General features: G+C 44.5%; 1 protein-coding gene across 4 annotated transcripts in view; it reads left to right on the forward strand.

The window, feature by feature from the left end:
* The first annotated feature begins 68 nt into the window (after positions 1-68).
* Positions 69-22,388, forward strand: part of UBAP1 (ubiquitin associated protein 1) — a 35,544-nt gene continuing 13,224 nt past the window's right edge. For 2 of the 4 annotated variants that reach the window (XM_084305507.1, XM_084305510.1), the window contains exons 1-3: positions 69-195; positions 18,593-18,633; positions 21,702-21,826. In XM_084305507.1, coding sequence (XP_084161633.1) covers positions 18,600-18,633; positions 21,702-21,826 — 159 coding nt within the window. In that variant the 5' untranslated portion in view covers positions 69-195; positions 18,593-18,599. Of the gene's footprint in view, positions 196-6,745; positions 6,855-7,530; positions 7,864-18,592; positions 18,634-21,701; positions 21,827-22,388 lie in introns of those variants that run through there. The other 2 variants (XM_084305508.1, XM_084305509.1) reach the window with 2 other exon arrangements.

Below are 22,388 nucleotides of genomic sequence, written 5' to 3' on the forward strand. Positions count from 1 at the left end.
GAGGGGGGGGGCAGGTGAGCGTGCGGCGTGACGTCAGCACGTCGGCGGGGCGAGGAGGAGGAGGAGGAGGAGGAGGCGGACAAGATGGCGGCGCCCGGCGGCGGGGCTGGCGGCGGCGGCGGGGCGCGGCTGGCCTAGGGGCGCAGGGCGGCGGGGAGCGGCCGCGGGTGCCGGCTGTGGGCCGCGAGGTAACGGGTAAGGCTCCGGGAAGGGGATCCGGTGTCGTTTTGGGCCTTGGGGGGGGGGGTGGGCCCGGCGGCCCCGCTGTGATTCAGCAGCCGAGGGGAGGCCGCGGGGGCCTGAGGGGGGCCTGACGGGGGGCCTGAGGGTGGGGGGGGGGGAGGGGGGAGGTTCCGTGTGCTGGGCCCCGGGGCTGTGCCCGCCTGGGCAGTTCCCGGATCCCGGCGAATAACAGCGCTCTTCCTTCCCCCAGCGCACAGATCCCCGCCGGGGAGCCGCCAGGTTCTGTGTTTTTGGGGCTGGGGGGTCGGGTGCGTGGCTTCCTCTCCCCCTCCTGGTTTTGTATTTGCAGCGCTATCTCGAGGCGTTGTGCGCTGGAGAGCCGCAGTCGTCTTCACTCCGTGGTAGCCCTCTGCACCTCTTTATGCTTAGCGCTTATTTCTGCCTCTTTTCTACTTAACTCTTTTCCTTTCGTATTTACAAGAGGATCGTATCTTCTGCATTTGATGTACCCTGGATGTGTGTGGTGCAGGAATACTTTATTTTTGTAGCTTCTAACTTCTAGCATCCTCTGTTCGGCTAGCTCAGTAGGAGTAAAACAGTTAACGCTGCTATGGAAGTATTTAATGTAATTCAAAGGCTGTCTTTCTGATTTTTGATAGCCCCAAATCTGCCACGTTAAGGGGAAGTTAAGATTTTTTTTTTAAAGAAGTAAAAGAAATTATAATGGGTGGAAATGAGTCATCACTTTGTCAAGTGTTTTTATTCTTCACATTATTTAAAAAGTCAAGATAGGATTTTAAAAAATGAAGTCTTGCAGAATTCTTATGATTATTGTCTTATCAGAGCAGAGCTACGTAGGTGGACTTCGGCTCTTGGCTGTACGACTGCTGTAGCTGTTGCCCAGGACTCAGGAAGAATGTATTGATGTCAAGTATAAGTACTTTGAGGTGGATGTTCCTAAATGGCAAGTATTGTCAGGTTACAGAACAGCTCCGTTGTGACTGGTGATGTAACTTTGTGCTAACAACAGAAAGCAGCAGCATCTCAGAAACTGCTAAGTGGTCAAGAGGCTTTTGTGGGAGTTTACTGGGGAGGAATCTTGCTCCAACTTGTGACAAAGGGTGTTAAGGAAAAAGAAGAGGCGGTTCTGCAGTCGGCCAGACCTCTTCCTCTCCTTCCTTCCCTGGTCATCCATGGATTGTGGGACTTTCTGTCCTAGTGCTGGCACTCCTGCAACAGCTCCCTTCCTAGGGCTGACCCTGCAGATCTGGCATCTCTGAGTTGCAGCAACTTTTTTTTTTTTTTTTTTCAGGGGGGAAAAAAATTTTTGGCTGTGTCCTCTCTTTTCTCCCTACAGACCAGAGCTACTTGCACAGTGCTGCCACAGGGAAGGGAACAGGGCTGAGTGAGAAGGTGTGTGTGGTAGCTGCTCAGTAGAGCTGGGCTGATGTATGCCAGGCCTTGTGCAGTACGGTGTTAGGTGAGTATCTGTGCTCTGCACAACAGCGGTGGTGCTGCTGCCTAATGACTTCAGGTTCTGTACACAGAGGTGTAATTTGCAAGTGACGGTGGAACTTTAGGACACCCTTGCAATCGGGTAACTCAAACTTTTGGGCAGAATCTTAATTCTCAGGATGGGGGAAAGAAAATGTAGTCTCTCAACTTTGTTTTTGTTGGCTCGAGGATTTGGTCTCAAACAAAACTGAAAGTCATCTTTCTCCTGTAATCTGCTGGATCTGGCTTGCAAGCTTGATACTTGTTTTTCCTGTGAGTGTACTGTGGAAGAAAGGAATCTGGAAAGAAGTTGCTTATACTAAGAGCAAAGATTCAAGATTAGTCACACGAAAGCTGAAATGAAATTGTCTGGAACTTTGAAGTGAAAACAAGGAAGTTTTAGGTATAACGTATGTGAATGATTAAGGAATAAATATTAGTTTATCTTTAATAAACTGAACTTCAATTTTTAGAATATTTTAGAGAGTATATTGCCCAGCTATTTAGCTGGGAGATTAATTTTTTTAGTTTATGTTGATGGCTAGCAAAAATCTTAAGGATTAAAAATTATATTAAAAAAAAAAAAAAACGTGCAGAATTGCTCCATCTGCTTTGTTCATGTGCAGAACAGGAGTTAGGTTTCTGGACCAGTCCAGGAGACAATCCCATCTAATGCTGTCACACCGGCAGCCAGAGCTGTTTTGTTGGTGGCACAAGTGCTATAATGCCGCAGCAGGTGTCATCTTACTCATACCCCGGGTTTTATTCTATAAGATTATAGTGTTGTGTTGCTCCCACAAACTTCAGGGATTGATAATTAAAGACACATAAATATTCTTGAAAATAGCCAGTCACTATATCATAAGCCTTTGTCATCACCTTGTTCCTGTTCTTTGAATGTTCTGTTAAATTGATTTGTGGGAAATTTAGTTGTACTTATTAGGCAGGAGCTTCTGTCCAGACTTTTCTGGCATTACGTTTCTAACAAGATCAGTGTCAGTCTCTTCTGCCATAAATTCCAGGGCTGAAGCTACAGGATCTTTCCCTAAAGGATCTTTACCGAAAGTCATTACCGTCTATTAAAATTGATCACTGTAACGCAAATCAATGAAGGTGTGAAGAAGGTCTAGCGGAGCTGTGACTGAAAAATTCTGCAAGATGTTTCTGAAAATTGTTGATTAGAGGAAAAGAGTTGTTTACAAACTATAAATATTCTTCTTGTTCGAAAAACTAGGTCTCATAGGTTGAGCTGTCCTCCCTGCGATGTCTGCTTGCTCTGATAACAAGGAAGGCATTGCTAATGATCTTGTAGTGTGTACCGCTCTGCGATCAATCACTGGGATTGCAGCTGGTCGATACAAGCCTGAGCTCACAGTTTTTCTGTGTTAACTGCCTAGGTGGGTAATCCTCTCTGGTATGCTAGTGCATTGCTAAATGCATTGACCTTATGACTTGGTTTCAATAAGCTCGGTTTCTGTGTCCCTGACGACCTTTTGCAGCCAGTGTAGTCTTGATTGAGATCTTCTAGAAGAATCTGAGCAATGCTGTTTTTCACTCTTAATCTCTTAAATGATCAGAGTTATTCCAAATCTTTGCTTGCATGAGCGAAGCATGCTCTTAAATGTTAAGAAATACTCTTTCCTGTACTTGAGAATTTTGAAAGAACAGCTTCTGTGTCCAGACTTAGTTGTGTTTTGTATTCAAAAGGCTAAAAGCTCTTTCCAGCTTCCTTTAAGCTTGCAGTGTGCTTACTTGAAACCCTGAAGTGTATCAAAGAAGGAACAGCGTATCATTCCTTTGTCTTAAGTTTCAGTATTCTCTAAGAGGGAGAGAAGGTAAGTTCAAAATACCATGTTGCTTGAGCAACATCGCAGTTTCCATCTAACCAGCAGAGTTCAAATGGAAGTTCTTAGCCTGTAATTCTCTGAGCTGTGTTTTGTCAGGAACACTGACAGGTGTAACATTTCACCTGGGCAAATCACAGAGCAGGAGCAAGATTCAAGAAGCAGTCCATTTTTCAGCTGGAAGATGGGCTTACGTGTATGTACTAAGCTACTCTCAAGGATTACTTAAGCTACTTAGCCAATGCTGGTTGATATTATGGAAACTAGTAATAGAGTAAATGATTCTGCTAGCTGTGAGCTCCCAGTTAGTCTGGTCTGTGTTGCTGGAGGTCAATGTTCATCACGGCTATCTAATAGATCATGTGAAAGAGTTGGCTTAAGCCCTTTCCTAATGTTTGTATTTGTGCTTGTACAGTTCGTCATCTCTAGGGTAGCTGCAGATGAAGTCATGACTGGTGAGATTTATTCCCTGAGCTTTGGAGGTTGGGTTTCTGAGAGTCTGTGTGTTGCCAGTTGTGCTGTGTCAAGTGTAAGTGCTGTGCTTAATGTAGACATAGAGATGTGCTTTTATGTTGGATTTGATTTGCTTCATCAGCTCTGGGCTCTAGAATAAAATGAGATTCTTCATTTGTAAATGCCCTGTGAAGTAGTTGTTAAAGGATATGTGTTTCCTTATCTAATACAGCAAAGCTATCCCGGGTTCCACCCTAGTGACTAATACTGTCATGTGGTGTCCTTGCACAGTAACCTATAATACTTTGAAATAGAAATATAGGAGGTACTTGTAGGGGAAGGTGTATATATATATTTAAAATCAATTATCTGGAATAAAACTTCATGGTGAAAAGGGATAGAAGAGCTTTATACTGTAACACAATCTGAGAAAAGCGTGCGTTCTTAATCTCATAATTATTAGGTCACTACAAGCAGTTTGCCAGTCTGACTCCTCTAAAAAAATATATATATTGACTTTTGGCTTTCTGTGTTCATGATGGTGTGTATCTTTTTTAAATGTGATTATCAGAAAGTACCCTATTGTCCTTTCTGAGGAAGGGCGTTGATGTATCCCAAGTCAAGTTGGAGTTTTATGAACAAAAATGGATGGAAAAGTAATTCAGAATCACCCTGCACTTTGGGAGGAGTCATGAGCCATAAATATTTTGGGGAGCAGATTTCTGTATTTATTAGATGCTTATTAAATTGGTGAGTTCCTAATAAACCAAGATTAGTTATTAATCAAGCTGTAATTATGTCAGTGGTCATAGACTGTCAGGGCTCTATACCTGCAATTACTTTTGCAACTAAGCACTTAACTATTTGAAGTGTCATATTCTAGATAATCCTCAAGATAATATCCTGAGGAATAATTTGAAGAAAATGTTTCACAGAATCACAGAATTTTCTAGGTTGGAAGAGACCTCAAGATCATCGAGTCCAACCTCTGACCTAACACTAACAAGTCCTCCACTAAACCATATCCCTAAGCTCTACATCTAAACGTCTTTTGAAGACTTCCAGGGATGGTGACTCCACCACTTCCCTGGGCAGCCTGTTCCAGTGCCTCACAACCCTTTCAGTGAAGAAGTTCTTCCTAACATCTAACCTAAAACTCCCCTGGCTCAACTTAAGCCCATTCCCCCTCGTCCTGTCACCAGGCACGTGGGAGAACAGACCAACCCCCACCTTGCTACAGCCTCCCTTGAGGTACCTAAAAAGAGCGATAAGGTCACCCCTGAGCCTCCTCTTCTCCAGGCTGAACAAGCCCAGCTCCCTCAGCCGCTCCTCATAGGACCTGTAGTCAGCCGACTATCCACCATCACTCCCAGGTCCTTCTCTGCCTGGCAGCTCTCCAACCATTCCTCTCCCAGCCTGTAGCTCTGCTTGGGGTTATTGCGCCCCAGGTGCAGGACCCGGCACTTGGCCTTGTTGAACTTCATGCAGGTGACCTCAGCCCATCGGTGCAGCCTATCCAGATCCTCCTGCAGAGCTTTCCTACCCTCAAGCAGATCGACACACGCACCTAACTTGGTGTTGTCTGCAAACTTACTGAGGGAGCACTCGATCCCCTCACCCAGATCATCGATAAAGATTGCCTGGTTACCCTGCAAGTGCTGTGTGATGACACTCAAGATAATCTGCTCCATGAGCTTCCCTGGCACTGAGGTCAAACTGACAGGCCTGTAGTTTCCCGGGTCTGCTCTCCGGCCCTTCTTGTAGATGGGCATCGTGTTTGCTAGCTGCCAGTCTACTGGGACCTCCCCTGATAGCCAGGACTGTTGATAAATGATGGATAGTGGCTTGGCCAGCTCCTCTGCCAGTTCTCTCAGTACCCTCAGGTGGATCCCATCTGGCCCCATCAACTTGCGCACATCTAAGTGCTGTAGCAGGTTGCCAACCATTTTGTCATGGATTATGAGGGCCACATCCTGCTCCCCATCCCCTTCCACCAGCTTGGGGTACTGGGTATCCAGAGAACAACTGTTTTTTCTGCTAAAGACTGAGGCAAAGAAGGCATTAAGCACCTCTGCCTTTTCCTCATCTCTTGTAACTAAGTTTCTCCCCGCATCCAGTAAAGGATGGAGATTCTCCTTAGTTGTTGCAGTTGACCTCAGCCCATCGGTGCAGCCTATCCAGATCCTCCTGCAGAGCTTTCCTACCCTCAAGCAGATCGACACACGCACCTAACTTGGTGTTGTCTGCAAACTTACTGAGGGAGCACTCGATCCCCTCACCCAGATCATCGATAAAGATTGCCTGGTTACCCTGGATGGAGATTCTCCTTAGTCCTCCTTTTTGTGTTGATGTATTTATAGAAACGTTTTTTGTTGTCTTTGATGGCAGTAGCCAGATTGAGCTCCAGATGAGCTTTGGCCTTTACAATTTTGTCCCTGCACAGCCTCACAGCATCCATATGGTCGTCCCGAGTGGCCCACCCTCTTTTCCAAAGATTGTAAACCCTCTTTTTTCTCCTAAGCTCAAGCCACAACTCTGTTCAGCCAGGTTGGTCTTCCCTGCTGGCTCATCTGTGGGCACGTGGGGACAGACCGTTCCTGCGCCATTAAGATTTCCTTCTTGAAGAGCGCCCAGCCTTCCTGGACCCCTCTGCCCTTCAGAACCACCACCCAAGGGACTCTGCCAGCCAGTGTCCTGAGCAGCTCAAAGTTGGCCCTACAGAAGTACAAGACTGCAGTTTTGCCAATCCCCCTCCTGACTTCCCCAAGAATGGAGAACTCCACCATTTCATGGTCACTCTGCCCAAGACAGCTCCCGACCACATCTCCCACCAGTCCTTCTCTGTTTGTGAACAGAGGGTCTAGCGGGGCACCTCCCCAGGTAGGCTTGCTAACCAGCTGCGTCAGGAAGTTATCTTGCTCTCTAGAAATAGTTAATCGCTCTCCAGAAACCTCCTAGACTGTTTTCTCTGGGCTGTGTTGTGCTTTCAGGATATGTCTGGCAAGTTGAAGTCCCCCACAAGAACAAGCTTGGGGAAGTTTGGGGAAAAAAAATCTGTAACAAGTTTTAATCAGCCAATATTCTTGTTGCCATTATGATAGGAGTAACTATCAGACTTTGGAGTGAGGGGAGATGTTTCAGGATTTCTACAACTGATAGAGAATCTCATGCTACAGCAAAACTAGCAAAAATGTCTGGCTCAGAAATGCTAAGAGATGGTGGGATGCAAAATGCAATTACTTTACGCCAGTGAATGGTCTCTAAAAGAGCAGCTGCTAGATGCGAGTTGGTGTCTTGACAGAGGGCAGCTCTCAGCATCTGCAGTTAGAAGCTTTTTTCTTGTCTGTAGAAGGGAGTTTAGTGCATAATGTCTGTAACTTACCTGGAGTTCTTTGGATAGCTGGTAAAAAGCCCATAAATGCCCATAATGTATTTCCAGCCCGTTGAATGCCTGGGCTTGTTGATGTGCATTTTTTGCAAAGCAAGTGCAAATAGAAATGGTAAAAAAGCTTGTTGCTTTTAAATAACTCTGTTCTATTTCTCTTTATGTACAAAGGGAAAGCTAACAAATTCAAGTGAGGACGTAAAAGCAATACTCAGCGTTCCATAATCTTTTCACACTGATGGTCTTCAACTGGAAAAGCCTTAACTGCAGCTTAAAGAACCCACAAGTATATGATGAGATAGAAGGTAAATGAAGACAAATGTGAAGAAGCTGGCAGTGTCACAAGCAAGTGTGTGGTCTAAGCTGCTTTTGGAGCTGGGGATGGACTCCAGAAATGTGCGCGTGGGTGATGCAGTGGCTGTGACACATCTACTCCTGTGACGTGCTAACACCATCCTTTTCATACCTGAATCTGCACACTGCGCTTGCAAGAAGTGTAAGGAGGTATTCTTTGGGTTTTATGGTATTACCCTGAGGGAGAAATTCTGCTTCTGTCTACTCCCTTGGGGAAACAAATGCTTGAAATAGGCAGTATTTAGTGCAGGGACTTGGCTGTACTCTGTATGAACTGACTCCACCTAGTAATGTAAAGGTCTCTTCTCTTCTGCAAGCTGGGAGAGAGCTTGTCTATGTTTTATTACAAGCCTTTTTCAAGGCACATTTCTCCTGTAATTTGACATTACTGCAGGAATTTGAGCATGATGTGTCTGTTCTGTCATTAGGCAGCATTGGATGTATCTTCTAAAGCTGTGTTAAATCAGACAAGGGTTAGAGAAGAGGCTGGGGCTTATTCCCAGGTGATGGGAGGAAATCTAACATCCCAGTAGAGGAACAGTCAACCCAAAGTCTTTACACTTTTTTTTACAGGATATCTTGCTGCTTTCTAATGGTAGTGATGGTCCAAAGAGATAGATCTGTGTGGTGTTAGCAGTCCTGTATTGTTGCTTGTCTGTAAGATGTTTGGAGAAGAAAAGCTGAGGGCACCGCTGTTGGATGGTCATGTGGCAATCTCCTCCGGTAACCTACTCCAACCTAGTTATGTAGAAGTGAGGCTAGATTGCTGGAGCTGACTCAGATCTGTCAAAATGTCCTGAGGAAATGGAGCTAATGCATCTCTGAAGACGCCTTTTGCATATAAAATGATCTGTTTCTGTTTAGTTATTCCTTGCTTAAGTGTTTCAGGGGTTGTGCTCATTAGCAGTGCTTCTGAAGAAATGTCTAATAGACTGGAAAAAAAATTTATACCACCGAGCAACACTGGAGGTGTTGTGCAACCAAACTGCAAACTTAAATGGGTTGGAAATAGCAACTTAGAAATAAAGTTTGGGCTAAATCCAGTTTCATGATACCAATCCAGAAGAACATCATTAGGGTGGAAAACTGAATAAGGGAGATTTGGTACGGAATATTGTGGATCAGAGATACTGGACAAAACCAGAGAGAATGCAGTGAGATTCCTGGGATAGCTGTGGATTTGGGAGTCAGGAAATACAAGTTCTGCTCTGGCTTTGTTGTTGGCTGAGCTGGATGACTGTGGGCATACAGTTTTCATCTTTGTGCCCTGTTCCTCACACCTGCAAAACTGGGATGGATTTTGCTCTCTGGTAGGTGCCTTGAAAACTGTTTTTGAAGTGTCATGGAAGAACAAGGCTGTGCTGGTGGTTTAGGGGAATTTTGGCAAAATGGATTTTTGCTCAGGATAAAAGTTGTGAATGAGAATTGTTTGTAAGAATGTGTTCAGTTGGTGGTGGTGTGAATGCCCCAGAGTCTTTCAGGCTTCGCCTGAAAGCGTATTTCTGGGATTATGGGTTCCTCTCCATTTTTCGTTCCAGATGAACATGAAATTCTTGTTTGGTCTTCGTGTCCTCTTGTCATTGGGAGGTTTGTAATTGCACATTTGTCACTTCCAGTACATTATGGGCTTCTGGATTTTGCTCTGCATATTTATGACTGAAGGATGATGGTGCGTTCGCAGTGAGGTGTGGGCTTCCAGCCCACAGTAAGTGTTAAACTCATCTGTTCAAGTGTGGGGCTGCAGTGGGCAAACTGAATTATTGTCTTAGAGAGAAAGCAGACCTTTCCAGGTTGTTTTTTAAGAGAGGAAACTTAAATTTCGCCTTAACTCCAGTTGTTTCCATATTAGATGAGTGTCATGTGGATAGAGGTTATTTTATGGTGCTTAGGGATGTGCTGGGTACTTTTTCCTGAATGTAGCTGGTGAATTCTCTGCAGCACAGAGGGAGAGATTACACCTGTGGTATGGAAATGCTTTCTGAAGCAGCGTGTGAAGGTGAATTCAGTGACCAGAGCATCACTGAAAGATGTCCCAGGGTTTAGGTAGCTGCTCTGCTTTTTCTCCAAGAGTGAGGGCTGCTTGCATGTGTGTATGTCTTAGCTGTGAGCAAGCTCAGCTGTGGCAGTCGCACACACAGAGGGAACCTTGTTTAACAGATGTACTCACTCTTTGCCTCTTGCTCGTGGCTTCCTTTTCTGAGCTCTGTAGTCTATTGTTGGACTACAGGCTAAGCCTTATTGCCATTTAAGCAGCCCTAAATAGAGTGGCCTTTGCTGTTTGGGAACTCCAAATCAGGAGAGTGCAAGGAAGAAGTTTCTGTTTCAGGGCTGGAGTACAATGCCTTCAGGGTGCTTAGGCCAATGAAGTTTCCTAATACACAGCACAGTAAGCAGCCCTTTGACTTGTCATATTCTATTTTTGTGAGTAAATTGACCACTGTCGCTGAGGGCAAGCTCAGCTCGACTGTTTAAAGCTAGATTTCTACTTCTCTATGCTAGACAAGCTTGCGAAAGACGACTTCCTGTGGTCTGTTCCCACTGAATTCAGATCCAGAAGTGTGGGCACCAGCACTGTGCTGAGCTTGTTCTGGTGTCTGCTGCTGTTTTCATATGCCAAGAGTGTTTATTTTTGATACCAGCTGATAATACTGCTGTCCCTGTGGGTTTTTAAAGAGCAAGACTAAATGTTCACTGAATTTCAGTCTTCCCTGAAGCTAAAAAGCCTTTTCAAGAAACAATTAAGGTGTAAGTGCTCACTTTAAAATTATTTCCTGTTCGGTATGCTCAGTTAGGCACCTATTCCATTTTTAATTGAAACCAGTGGAACATCTTTAAAAGATAACTTCTGGGAGCAGAACTTAATTCAGTGTTGACTACTGATATTTCCCTTCTGGACCATTTTTTAACTGTCATTCAGCCCTGTTTGGACATGAAGGATATGAATATGGATATGAAGACAGGTACTTTGGGCTAATGAGAAAATGAGCTAACTGAGAGCTGAAGCTGTGCCACTGACATGCTGATGGGTGGAAGAAGCGATGAAAACCTAAAAAAAGTAAAATCACTATGTAAAGAATGTCACACCTGTAGCACTGAAGATGGAGTTCACATTTCTCTTGTAAGCTTAGCTTGCTGGCCTATTGATAGTACTAACGAGATGTGTTTTGAAAATCAGGCAGGTTTGGGGTGATGTCAGTTCTGTGCAGTCACTTGGCAGAAAAGTGTTTTGGTAAGCACACTCTTCCAGGTAACCTGCAACATGCTTTTAGGTGCTTCGGTAATAGGAAGCTTCCAGAACTTCTGCTCTTGTGCATCTCCATGTGCATGCTTGGTGAAAGAAAACCTTGTGTCCCAGTGGTGAGTACAGGTGCTCCTTCAAAAACAGCGCAGAGCTTGGTGGCATCTTAAAATGCTGGCTTCTAAATTACAGGGAATTCGTGTCCTCAGTACGTGACTCTTCTAACTGAGAAAAGTGAGGTGTGTTAGTGGAAGAGAGGGATGTCGGGTGGCTGGGAATGTTCAGCAGTGTTACACATGGGAGAGATCCCGTAGGGAATGGGAGAAGGCTTCTGGCAGCCTGATGTGTGTTGAAACTACTCGGACTGAAGGTGCAGTCACGATTTGAAGCAGTGGCTCCACACTGAGTTTGAAGTTTTAGCCCACGTGCTACGGGGCAGGCAGAGTCATTTGTAGGTGGAATGGTTCATTTAAGACTGTGCTTTCTGTTAGTACCACACTGAGTTGTGTTGGGAAGATGCTGAGTGTATGGTATGGGTGGGTAGTGCATGTGACTTGAGTTACCAATTTTAATCCTTATGCTCTCTAGTAGCCTAAAACAGTTCCCATTATTCTTGTACAGCACAATACGCTTGTATTTTGGCTCAGTTTGAATATAAGAAACAGCAACTGCTGTTTGACCTGCTAGCAGATGGCAAGTTTTAGCCTTAAAACTTTTGTCCAACTTGATTTCTTGCTGGATTTTTTGTCCACTTTAACTACAAAAGAATTTGTTTCCCCAAATTAACCAGGACCATAACTTTCAATAAAGGAAAGCTCAGAAAAAAAATGGTTTAACAAGGAAAAGGTATCAGTTATAGCTTTATTTGAAATAGATTTTTAAGTAGTAATTTAATTGCTGTAGTAGTAAAAATGTATTACATTCTAGTTAATGATAAAAAAAATAGTAATTTGTGTTCTATTAAAAGAACACAAATTACTTCTGCAATGAAATAATTGGTCAGAATTCTTGTGTCAGTGTTAAGAGTAGGTGTTATATTTGTATTGTCCACAGCATTGAACTTTTTTTTTAGGTGATATAAGACCAGCTACTTTTACTCTTGATCAAAGAACATAAGAAGAAACTACACTTTTTTGATTGAAAAGGGACTTCTGTTTAATGACAAAAGCTGTTTTGCTCTGTGGTGTTGGCAGCATGTCGGCAATGTTTGTCTAGCTCTTTTCATTCATAACTGGGAAGAGTCTGCAGTATTAATAATACTCAAGTACTTCGTAGTTGGCTTGTTGCATATTGAAATCTCATTGCTATAAGGACAGCAGCATTTTAATTAGCTTAAGCTGCTCCGTTCCAGGCGTGCATTTTAAACATGCAGGATGCTCCAGATTTTTTCTTTTCCATGTAACTTTACCAAAAGAACAGAAGAAGTGGGGCATTTTGGTGAAGCTGGTAGCTTGCTTTCTAGTCACTATCCAGTGCTGTCCAAAACTTGAGATACATCATAAAATCACAAAATGGGTTGGGTTGGAAGGGACCTTAAAGACTGTCAAATTCCACCCCCCTGCCATGGGCAGGGACACCTCCCCCCAGCCCAGGCTGCCCAAAGCCCCATCCAGCCTGGCCTTGAGCACTGCCAGGGATGGGGCAGCCACAGCTCCTCTGGGCAGCCTGGGACAGGGCCTCACCACTCTCTGAGTGAGGAATGTCTTCCCAATACCTATTCTAAATCTCCCCTCTCTTAGTTTAACGCCATTCCCCCTTCTCCTATCACCCCACTCCCTGACCCAGAGTCCCTCCCCAGCTGTCCTGCAGCCCCCCTTAGGCACAGGCAGGCTGCTGTGAGGTCTCCTGCAGCCTTCTCTTACTGCCCGGTTTGGTAGTCAGGCCTGCCTGTTGTTTGCAGACGGCTTTCTCTTGTGGCAGGCTCTTTGGGAAAGAGTCCATTTTAAAAAGGTCACCTGTTGTTTGTGTAGTTAAATATGAACTTAGAATCAGTGCATTTCCCATACGCTTCTTTGGCAAGACACTCTGGCCAAAGGAAAAGCTTGTGCTCATCTGCTTCCACCACAGGGCTGTACGTAAGGCATTTTCAGTTTTCTTATGCTCTTGCTCATGAAACCTGCTATTTTAGAGGCTTGTGGGGTTTATAAGCCTCAACTTGGCTGGAAACTTGTGTGGTCAATAAGCAATTCAGTGATGGGAAAAACTAGTGCATCAGTGTACTGCCTCTCCTCATCCATTGTATAGGTTTTTCCCTTACTTCTGGGTGAAATTTAGGGCAGGTAGCTTTATGGCCAAGTAAGATCAGGATGTTAACAGAGGAGTAGGACTGTCTGTTACCAGGTAAGAGCACTAAATCCTTAACCAGTTCAAACAGTATGCGCTCATTAAACATACCACACTCGATAAAAGCAAAGTGGGACACTCCATGAGGAGAGCCACGTAACCCCAGCTGTCTGACATTAATGCAACGAATCCATATGGGGCAACAAACGGGAGCTGCAGCGTGTGGAAATCACACAATTGCCTTCCACTTTAACTTCCCGTTGATTGATGCATGCTGAAGCAGAAGGTCTAATTGCACGCTCAGTCACATTAAACAAGTGCACAGCTTGAAAAATCAATTTCTCCTAATGTGTGTCCCTGTGAGGAAGATACTGTTCCACAGCTGTATGCGGAGCCCCTTAATGGATGTTATTGCCATCGCTAAAGAGCCATGTCTGGTAATTCGGCGATGCGATGTGTGGATAGCCCTGCTCCTCGGGGGCTCTTTTCTCCCCGTCCTTCCCACTTACAGGAAATGCGTTTTGAAAGCCCTGCCCTCTTGGCTCCTGGCCCTCAGCCCCTCAATCACTGCACTGAAAATAGCAAACAAAATTAATTTGATATTACGGGCTGTCTTTCAAAAGGTAGGTCTCTCTTCAGAGTGCTTGCTTGTTGAAATGTGGGGTGTGCACACAGCATGGCTGGCTCATCCCTGCCTCCCTACACCTCCTGCTGTGGTCATTGCAGTCCCTGCTCTGCCTTTCGTTAGCTGCAAGGCGGCTACTTGTATCCAGTAAGTCATTAGCTTTGTTTTAGATCGTGGCCATTGAAAATCAAACACTGGGATGGAGTTCGTGTTTGATTCAAGGAGAGTCTGGTTTGTGCTCAATGATTTTAAAGTAGAACAAGAACTGTAATGTACCTTACCTCCTGGCTTCAAGTAGCACTTGAAGGAATCACTGTTGATACGCTTCACAGTTTCTTTCCATTAAGACTAGTAAAAGTGATGTGTATTTTTTAACCGTAGGGGATGTGGTTATGATATGTCAAATCCAGTTTTATTGTGACTTTATCCCAAGAGCTGTCACTAGCAGCTTGATGCCCGTATACTTCATAAAAGGGGAGCACCTCTCTGCAGCTTGCTGGGCTCATGGTTTGCAGAGCTGTTAGAGGGGCACAGCAAAAAAACTTGCTGTGGATTTTTGGGTGATGTCATCTCCTTGGAGACTGCAGTGCCTGAAAACCGGACCTGTTGTGTGCTGTGCTGAACAGCAGGTCAGGTTTTACTCTGATACCCAGATCTTGTTCTGTCCTGGCAACAGGCGCTGCCTCCGTCTGTACGTGCTATGGGCAGCTGCATGGAGAGTCCTGGCGTTGGTCCTCGCCTTTCCCTTGTGCTGAAATCAGTCTTATGTAACATTGATACACCAGTCACTTAAATCAAACTGCTTTTTGCTTTCTCAGTGTAAAATCACTGCTAAGCTCATCGATGTGATCTATGCAGAATAAAAGTGATATTTTTGATCTTTTTTGTCTTTCTATAGTTTCTCTTCAAAACCTGAAGATGTCCTGGTTGTTTGTGGTCAGATATGGCAAATGGTAGCAGGTGGATCGGCCTGACTTGGGTAATATCAATAGCTCAGAGCAGTTCTGAAGGTGGTTCAGGTGCACCTAACTTCAGAGGCTGAGCTTGTGTTTATTGGCACTTAATGCAAGGTCTGGGTCTGACATGATGCATGGAGCCTCTTGGTATCATCACCTCCAAATGTTCCAGGGACAGCTGTGCTTTTCTTTCATCTTGTTCTTCAAAGCATCTTCGTGCTGTCCCTTCAAGCCTATTCAGCTTGGCACTATCTCTTTGTGCCAGTTGCTTCTGTAATCAGTTTTGGCATGGCACTTCTTTGCTTCTGCATCTTCTTGTTTTCTCTCTTATTTTCCCTTCTGTCTGTCAGTCTCTGGGCTCCGCTACACTGTGTCTCTCTGGCTGCACAGCTTTAAGACTGTTGTCTCAGTGTAATTAAGTAAAAAGGTGGGCTTTACCTGTCCTCCCTGTATGTTCATAATAAGCTGTTGAGGTTAAAATTACTTACAACTTTCAGGCATCCTAGCCCTAATCCCCTTTCCAAAGGGTTAGCCAGAACCAGGAATTTGGGGACAGGGCTAAGGAGGTCTATGGTTATAGAAGAAAGCTTGGAGGTGGCTGTAAGAAGACCTAGAAATATGGAACCAACTTGTTTCCCTAGCCCAGGAAAGGTGCTGAAAAACTATGTACAGTCGAGGAGGCTTTCTGTCAGTTTAAAATGCACAGTGAAGCATCAATACACAAATGCTCTTTAGCATCTTGTTCTGGTGTCTGGAGATCCAAGGGCTGCAGGTATCCCCTAGCTGGTTTGGAGGACAGCTTTAGGAGCAAACCCTTCAAATCTCCAAAAGAGCAGCCCCAAAGGTGAGCAAGCCCTTGCTGCCCACTGTAACAGTTTTGACCCAGCCTGAATAGCCTATCAAATCCCATTACTTAGAAGACACTGGTTTAATTAAGCCCCCTTTAGAAAGGAGGTGACGAAATGTGGCTGGCAGCCTGTGCCAGCATTCCTGCGTGTGGAGCTCCACAAGGCTCTTTGCTGACAGTGCGGGCTGGGGGAACGGCCTCTCACTAGGTATTCGCTCACGGTGCATTAGGAAGAGCTAGTGGGATTTTAACTGGAATGCTGCTTGAATCTAAAGTGTGGCTGTATGTCTGTGAATAGTGCAGTTTTATGGTAGCTTGCTGTTAATGTGCCTCAACCAGTTCTGTAGCTCAGAAATAAGGTGTTGCACGTGGCAGAATTGTTCTTCCTGCTGCGCTTTGAAATTAATGCCAGGTGCTTGGCCTCCTCTAGGATTTTACTACAGGACTGCCAACAAAAGAAAAATACTTAGTGCTTACGTGGGCATTTTTGCATACAGGGTACATCCAAGGCCCCAGCCTGATACGGCTGCGAAACTCCCTGCTAGGTGCTAGAGCTGCGTGTCTTTGGTTCTGTGGGACCTGTGCATGCTGCTGTTCACGTCCCTGGAGTGAACTGATAACATCATGCTAACCTGGTGTTCAGCACCTGGTGATCAGTGTGTGGGAAACTTAGTATGTCCTTGCAGCAGCCTGCTGGAGAGGGGATATCAATTATCACTTTAAAAATGATCCCTTTGGATTTTTCTTTCATTGTTCCTTGCATTTGTACGGTCTGGAGTGAGATGCTTCTGGTAAGAGTCAGGCAGTGTAATCTGTACTGCCTTTGGGTCACTGAGTGAGGAAGCTCTTCCTCTCTCTGCATCGCAAGTTTTAAACTCCTTTCGTGAAGGAGCACTTGGCTTTCAGTCTGAGGTAGTAGCTATAAGAAAGCAGAGTTGGGAGGAGGGCAAGGAGTGCATAGAGACCTGTCCCCAGTTTGTGTTGGATGATGGCTGGAGGCAGCACATGCGGTACATGAAGACTGTTTTACTTTACAGGTGGCCTGGCTGTCTCAATAACAGCAAATAAAGTTTACATCCTAATTGCTACTCCCACAGAGATCTGACGGAGCAGCTGCTTGCCTGACCCTGTGATCTGGGCCCGAAAGGTGTGGGTGGTTTCATGCTGTGTAGTCTGATCTCTGCAGTGCTGTGACCAGTAAAGCCCTTTCAGCTCCAGTAGTTCACGTACAGCTGTACCGGCTGGTCTTGTGGCTTTGCCCTCGGCCTTCCCGAATGTCCTTCGAGAGGCAAACTCAGCACTGTTTCATTTCCTTCCCTCTTTGAAGTCTCCATGTGTTGTTTGCTTTCGAGAAGCAGGTGTTGGCTGGTGCCAAAGCCAAGCTCGTTGGCCAAGAGGAGCTCTGTAGGGCATAAGGACAATGCTGAGAGGGAGAGACGTGCAGCAAGGAACCTGACAAATGCCAAGCAGAGTGATGTGCAGCTGGAGCTGCCCAGCATGACTCACTTCCCCACAGCCTAGTGTCTGCTTGCTTTGCTTCAGGAAGTTGGGCTGCATCCGGGTAAATCTTGCAGCTTTTGGCTGTGTTAATTCCCATTAGCCACTGGTGTTGAATGAGCTATTGACTCCGATGTGGTGTTGAAAGGGACCTTTGCCTAGAAAAAGGTAGTTTCCAAAAGTACCTCAAACCATCTCTTCCTGATCCCTACCATGTCAGCTGCTGCCGGGAGGGACAGCGAAGCTGTCTGTGTGGTCCTAGGCTCTGGACACCCTTCCTCAAAGGTAACTTTTGCAGCTGGAATCCATAACAGAAACACCGAGGCCGAAGAATGAGACCTCACTTGGGGAGTGATGGGTTTGGAAATTAGATCTGCTCCAAATTGTGCTTTGAGCACTGACTGCTGCTGCTGGGGGTGTAGCAGGTAATTTCATGGGTTTGAAGATTGCCTGCTGGACAGGGCACTCTGTCAGCTGGAGGGCTGCAGAAACAAAGGGCAACTCTGAGGCTCTGTTACGTGTAACATCAAAGGGGGGCTTACAGATGGAGTTATTGAGGGAAATGTGCTGTGGTGTTTTAAGGAAGATCTTATGATGCTCTTCTATCTGCTTCTGCTGCTAGACAAGGTTACTGAACACGCCACAAGCATCCTGGAGTAGGGTTTTAGCTGACCGATCAACAAAAATATCCTGTAGCTTGCTCTAGTTTCAAAGCAGCTCTCTTCTCAGGATAGCCATGAGAAGGCTCTCTGTGTTAAAAGCTGCCTGAATAATCATGTGTTTAACATCTTAGCCATGTAGGATTTGCACTGACTTCTCAAATTAAAAAAAAAAAAAAAGTAGATGATTGAATTCTGCAGTTGTTGGAAGAAGACTATGGTTAGCATTGTTTCCTCGTGCATATCCGAAATCTTGAGGTCTTCCTATCAGTTACTGTGTACCAGCATTGTGTATTGTTATCAGTGTACCACCCAGCACGTCTAGACAAGTGCCATGCTGGCTGTGCACGCCCAATATCATAGTACCCCTTTTTAGAGCAACAGGGATTAAACTGAAGAGGATCAGTGTGGTATTTCCAGGAGGAAGGGCTGTTAATGCCGGGCAGGCAGGATGTGCTCGGTGGGGCTGGGAAGGAGCAGTCTCAGAGTGCTGTGATCTACAACCCGATCTTTCTAATCAGCCTGGCTGCTTCTTGACTATTTGTGGTTTTATTTTCCTGGCCATTTGGATTGTCAGACCCTGAGCAAAGTTATTTATTCACTCCATCAATTCTTGGTGCTATAAAATCCATTTTACTGTCTGTCTTTGCAACAGGATAAACATAGCAAGTGTCAGCAGCGTGTCCCATACTACAGAGATAAGACTGGAACCACATAGGCTTATGCAATGCTATATGTATGAAGTTGCTAAATGTATTTTAAAATGTTTTTCAGGTTCTAAATGGCTTCTAAGAAGTTGGGATCCGACTCTCATGGTAAGTGGAATTTGGTACCCTTGCCCTTTCAATAGGATGAATCTTAGTGTTGCTGCTGAGTAATGTCCTGGCTGTCAAGACTGATCTGTTCAGCCCCTGACCGGCTTTTTTGTTAGGGACAAAGTGCCTTGGCTTCCTTCTTGCATAGTTGCTTGCTGACGCTGTGCTCATTCTCTAGCTAAACTGAAGTTTAGCCTTTGACTATCTCCCATCATCCCTGCCCCTCAGACATGGCAGGATAATACCTCCCCAGCAATCCCCTTCAAAATCAAAGCTGAACTGCAGTTTTGGTGCTTACGTGATGCTCGCTGAAGCAGACGCTAGATCTGCAGCCTCTTACTATGAAAGTTAAGTGAGAGGCTGGATTGCAAGTCAAGCTTTTAATGTATCCTTGGGTTGCATTTTGCTCAGTAATGAATTTATCCCTAAATTGGACTTACCTGGCTTAGTAGCTAACAGGCAAGTGATCTCTCCTACATCTGAGATGTGTAATGCCATGCAGATGATTGGTGTCATAAGAATTATGTGCTGCAATGCGTGTTTCTTTTAGAAAATGGGGTATAAATGTGAGAGGACTCTTTTCCCTGACTCTCATTTTTTTGTGTGTAATGTAGATTCTTAAAATGAGTAATCAGTTAAAGCTGTGATGGTGGTTCAATTTAAATTTCTAAAAATCAGCATATTAAATAACAGAAAACCTTAAATTGCTTTGCTTAAGCATAGTACCATTGAAACAGTGGCTTGGCTGTTAGTTCGTATATGTTGGTGATGCTTTTTTTATTAAATTTACTGTTAGAAGACAAATTGAGTCCTTATCTATTTGAGTATTGAGGCAGTAAGTTCATACATTTAAAAAAAGAAAAGTGAAGAAAACTGACCCAGAAAGTAAAGAAATCAAGTTTTCCTAGACCAGTACTTTTGTGATTAGGCTGAATGCTATGAGCATCAGTGTTTTGCTTCAGAAACACTTTTTTTCTATTAACTGTCCCAGAACAGTTGGTGTCTCTTAGCACATCTCTTAGCTTGATGTTTTTTTTTTTTTGTTTTTTTTTTTTTAGGATTGTATTTGAGATGAGTTTATAGCAGTGTATTAGAAAATTACCATACTGGGAAGAAACAAGGTTTTTATTCCTTAGTCTAGGTGCTGAGGTTAAGGTGACAGTCATCAGTTCAGCTCATCTAGTCTGGGTGTGCTTAGTGTTTTACTGTCCCAAAACAAGGGATGTTGCTCTATAAATACCACAGTGTGTGCTCTGTGGCTGGTGTGAATTTCAGGCAAACAAGGCCATGGGAGGGGAGGTGTCTCCGATGTACTGTGTCAATAAGTCTAATAAAACAGGTATTTGTGTACTGAGCAACTTGGGCTGTGAGATGGATGCAGAGACATGATTGTGCTGGGCTTGCACGCTTGGATCATCCCAGTTAGAGCAGGACTCGTACCAGTGGGACTAACCGAGGCATGGCAGCAGCAGCAGTCAAGCTGGACTCTGAGCATTTCAGAGATAAGGCTGTCTCTGACCTGGCCATGATGTAATTGTAAGCACAAAGGCTGCCACAATTGCTACTTCTGCAGAAACACACACTGTTGTATCCAAGTTCTCATGCTGCCAGCTCAAATCCTCTTTGGATGTCACGGTGTTGGTGGCCAGCGAGGTGCAGTTTGGATGCTGTGCTGTGTACTGCTTCTCAGTAAGGACCGGTGAAAATACTATCCTATTCTGCCTGGAGCTCTCTTTTGTTGTGGTTGTATGGGTGCCATGTAGGTTGTTCAGCCTGAGGGTGTCAGAGCTAGAGGAAATGCCCTCTGTGTCCCAACAGGGCTCTGGGATCATTGCATAGTGTGAGAGCTCAACTGATGACAGCACATAAACATTTGCCTCCAAGTTAACAGGATATTCCTGTTCCCAAAAGCTGCTTGTTCTCTTGGAGCTTGTGGCTGCGTTATTGTAGATGAGTCAACAGTGAAGGAGCACAAATAGTACTTAAACTGTCATCCAGGTATGAAAATGGGCCACGTAAAAATGGCAAGTCACAGCTCACTGAGCAAGAGGTTAGTCACCAAACATCTCACATTGCCACTAATGTCTTGTCAGATCTGTAGCACTCGGAGCAAAGTTACAAATGATTGCTAGACAAACACTTGAAATTGCTGTTATACACAGTCGAAAACCTTGCCTGTAATTCCAAAAGTTTAGACGAGTTAATGTAGAAACTGGCTACAATTTATTTTATGGGTTTTCTTGCACTTCTTCACAGCAGCTCACGGAAAACAAGCCTTTGGTCTGGCTTCCTGGAGGAGCTTGAGTCGTTGGTGATTCTGCCTAGTGAGTTTGCAGGCTGCCGGAACAGCTTTTGTCCTAAAGCACTTCATAAATACTACGCATAAATGATAGATGTAAAGCACAGATGGAGGACCATGAGGAGTCTGTGGCCTCTCACTGGGGTGATCACAAATAAGAGTGGATCTAGTCAGATTACCGTGTTTAAAAAGTCAGAATTGCAATACTGAATGTCTTGGGCTATTTCACTGTGTTTTGGTTAAAGCAGATCTGGGTTTTGGGCTGTTTTTTCCTTGTGACCATTTCTGTCCAAATGTTACTGTCCACTTGTATGCTAAAACTGTTTGTTTTTGTTGTTCCTCTTCCATAGCTGCTCTAGAGCTGGGTCATTTTAAAACTTATTTTGAATATGACAAACTAATGGCTCCTTCTATAGAGGCGTAACAGAACACAACATTCAGGAGAGCTTCAGATTCTGGTTGTGTAGGCATAGTGTTGTCACGAGGGAAGCTAAGATGCTGGGATTTTAACTTCAAAATTTGTTCAGCTATTGGAGTGTTGTAAAACCTAGTTATGGGCTAGAATATTATTTTTTAGAAGAACAAAACTGAAGCAATGAAGTCAGGGCATATTCAATGTGTTTCTTGTCTTACAACTTCCTTTGTGTTGAATCACATTGTGTGGTTGGGGCAGCAGAGAGAGAGTAGCTGCCACATGGAGAAACGTAAGGTTTAACTGAAAGCATTAAATTTGTAGGGTTTTTGATACCATTTCTTCTTTTGATCTTAGGGCCTTTCAGCTATCTCGATGATGTCCCGTTTAAGATAGGAGACAAATTTAAAACCCCTGCGAAGGTTGGATTACCCATTGGTTTCTGCCTGCCAGATTCTTCTCAGCTTGTCAGAGAAGCCCAGGTAAGGATGGTTTGTGCACTTCTGCTCTTTCTGCTGCCACCCCAGGTCTTCAATGTGTTATTCTGTGAACTACATTTTTGTTCGGGTGTTAGTCTTCACTGTGCTTACTGTTACTTTATAGTCTTCTAGAATGTAGAGGAAGATAAGTATTGTAAGGTGTGCTGAAAGTTTCTTCTTACTCCTATAAAAAGCCTGATGGCATTTATTTTCATGTATCTACTCCCCCCCAAAAATAGTGTTTTTAAACAGTTAAAGGTTTAAATGCTGCCCTGACAGTGCTAAACTAAAATCGTATTTTTAAGAGGAAGGATGGTAAGAATTGAAATACCCATGCTATGGCATACCCTCAAACAGCGTTCTACAAGTATGGCCACATTCTGTGCATTATCACTTTAATGGGGTGAAAAAATAAATTTCTGGTTCTTACTGTCTGTGCAGTACTGAGTGGGAGATCTTCTCCAGCCATGTAGCGAAGATGTTGCTGCTTGGTGTGGATTTCTTCCAGGTCTCTGAGGCACGTGGCTCTTGCTGTAAACTTTTGGTAGCACAAAATCAATTACTT

Source organism: Netta rufina (genome assembly GCF_964035555.1).
Source record: "Netta rufina genome assembly, chromosome: Z".
NCBI lineage: Eukaryota > Metazoa > Chordata > Aves > Anseriformes > Anatidae > Netta > Netta rufina.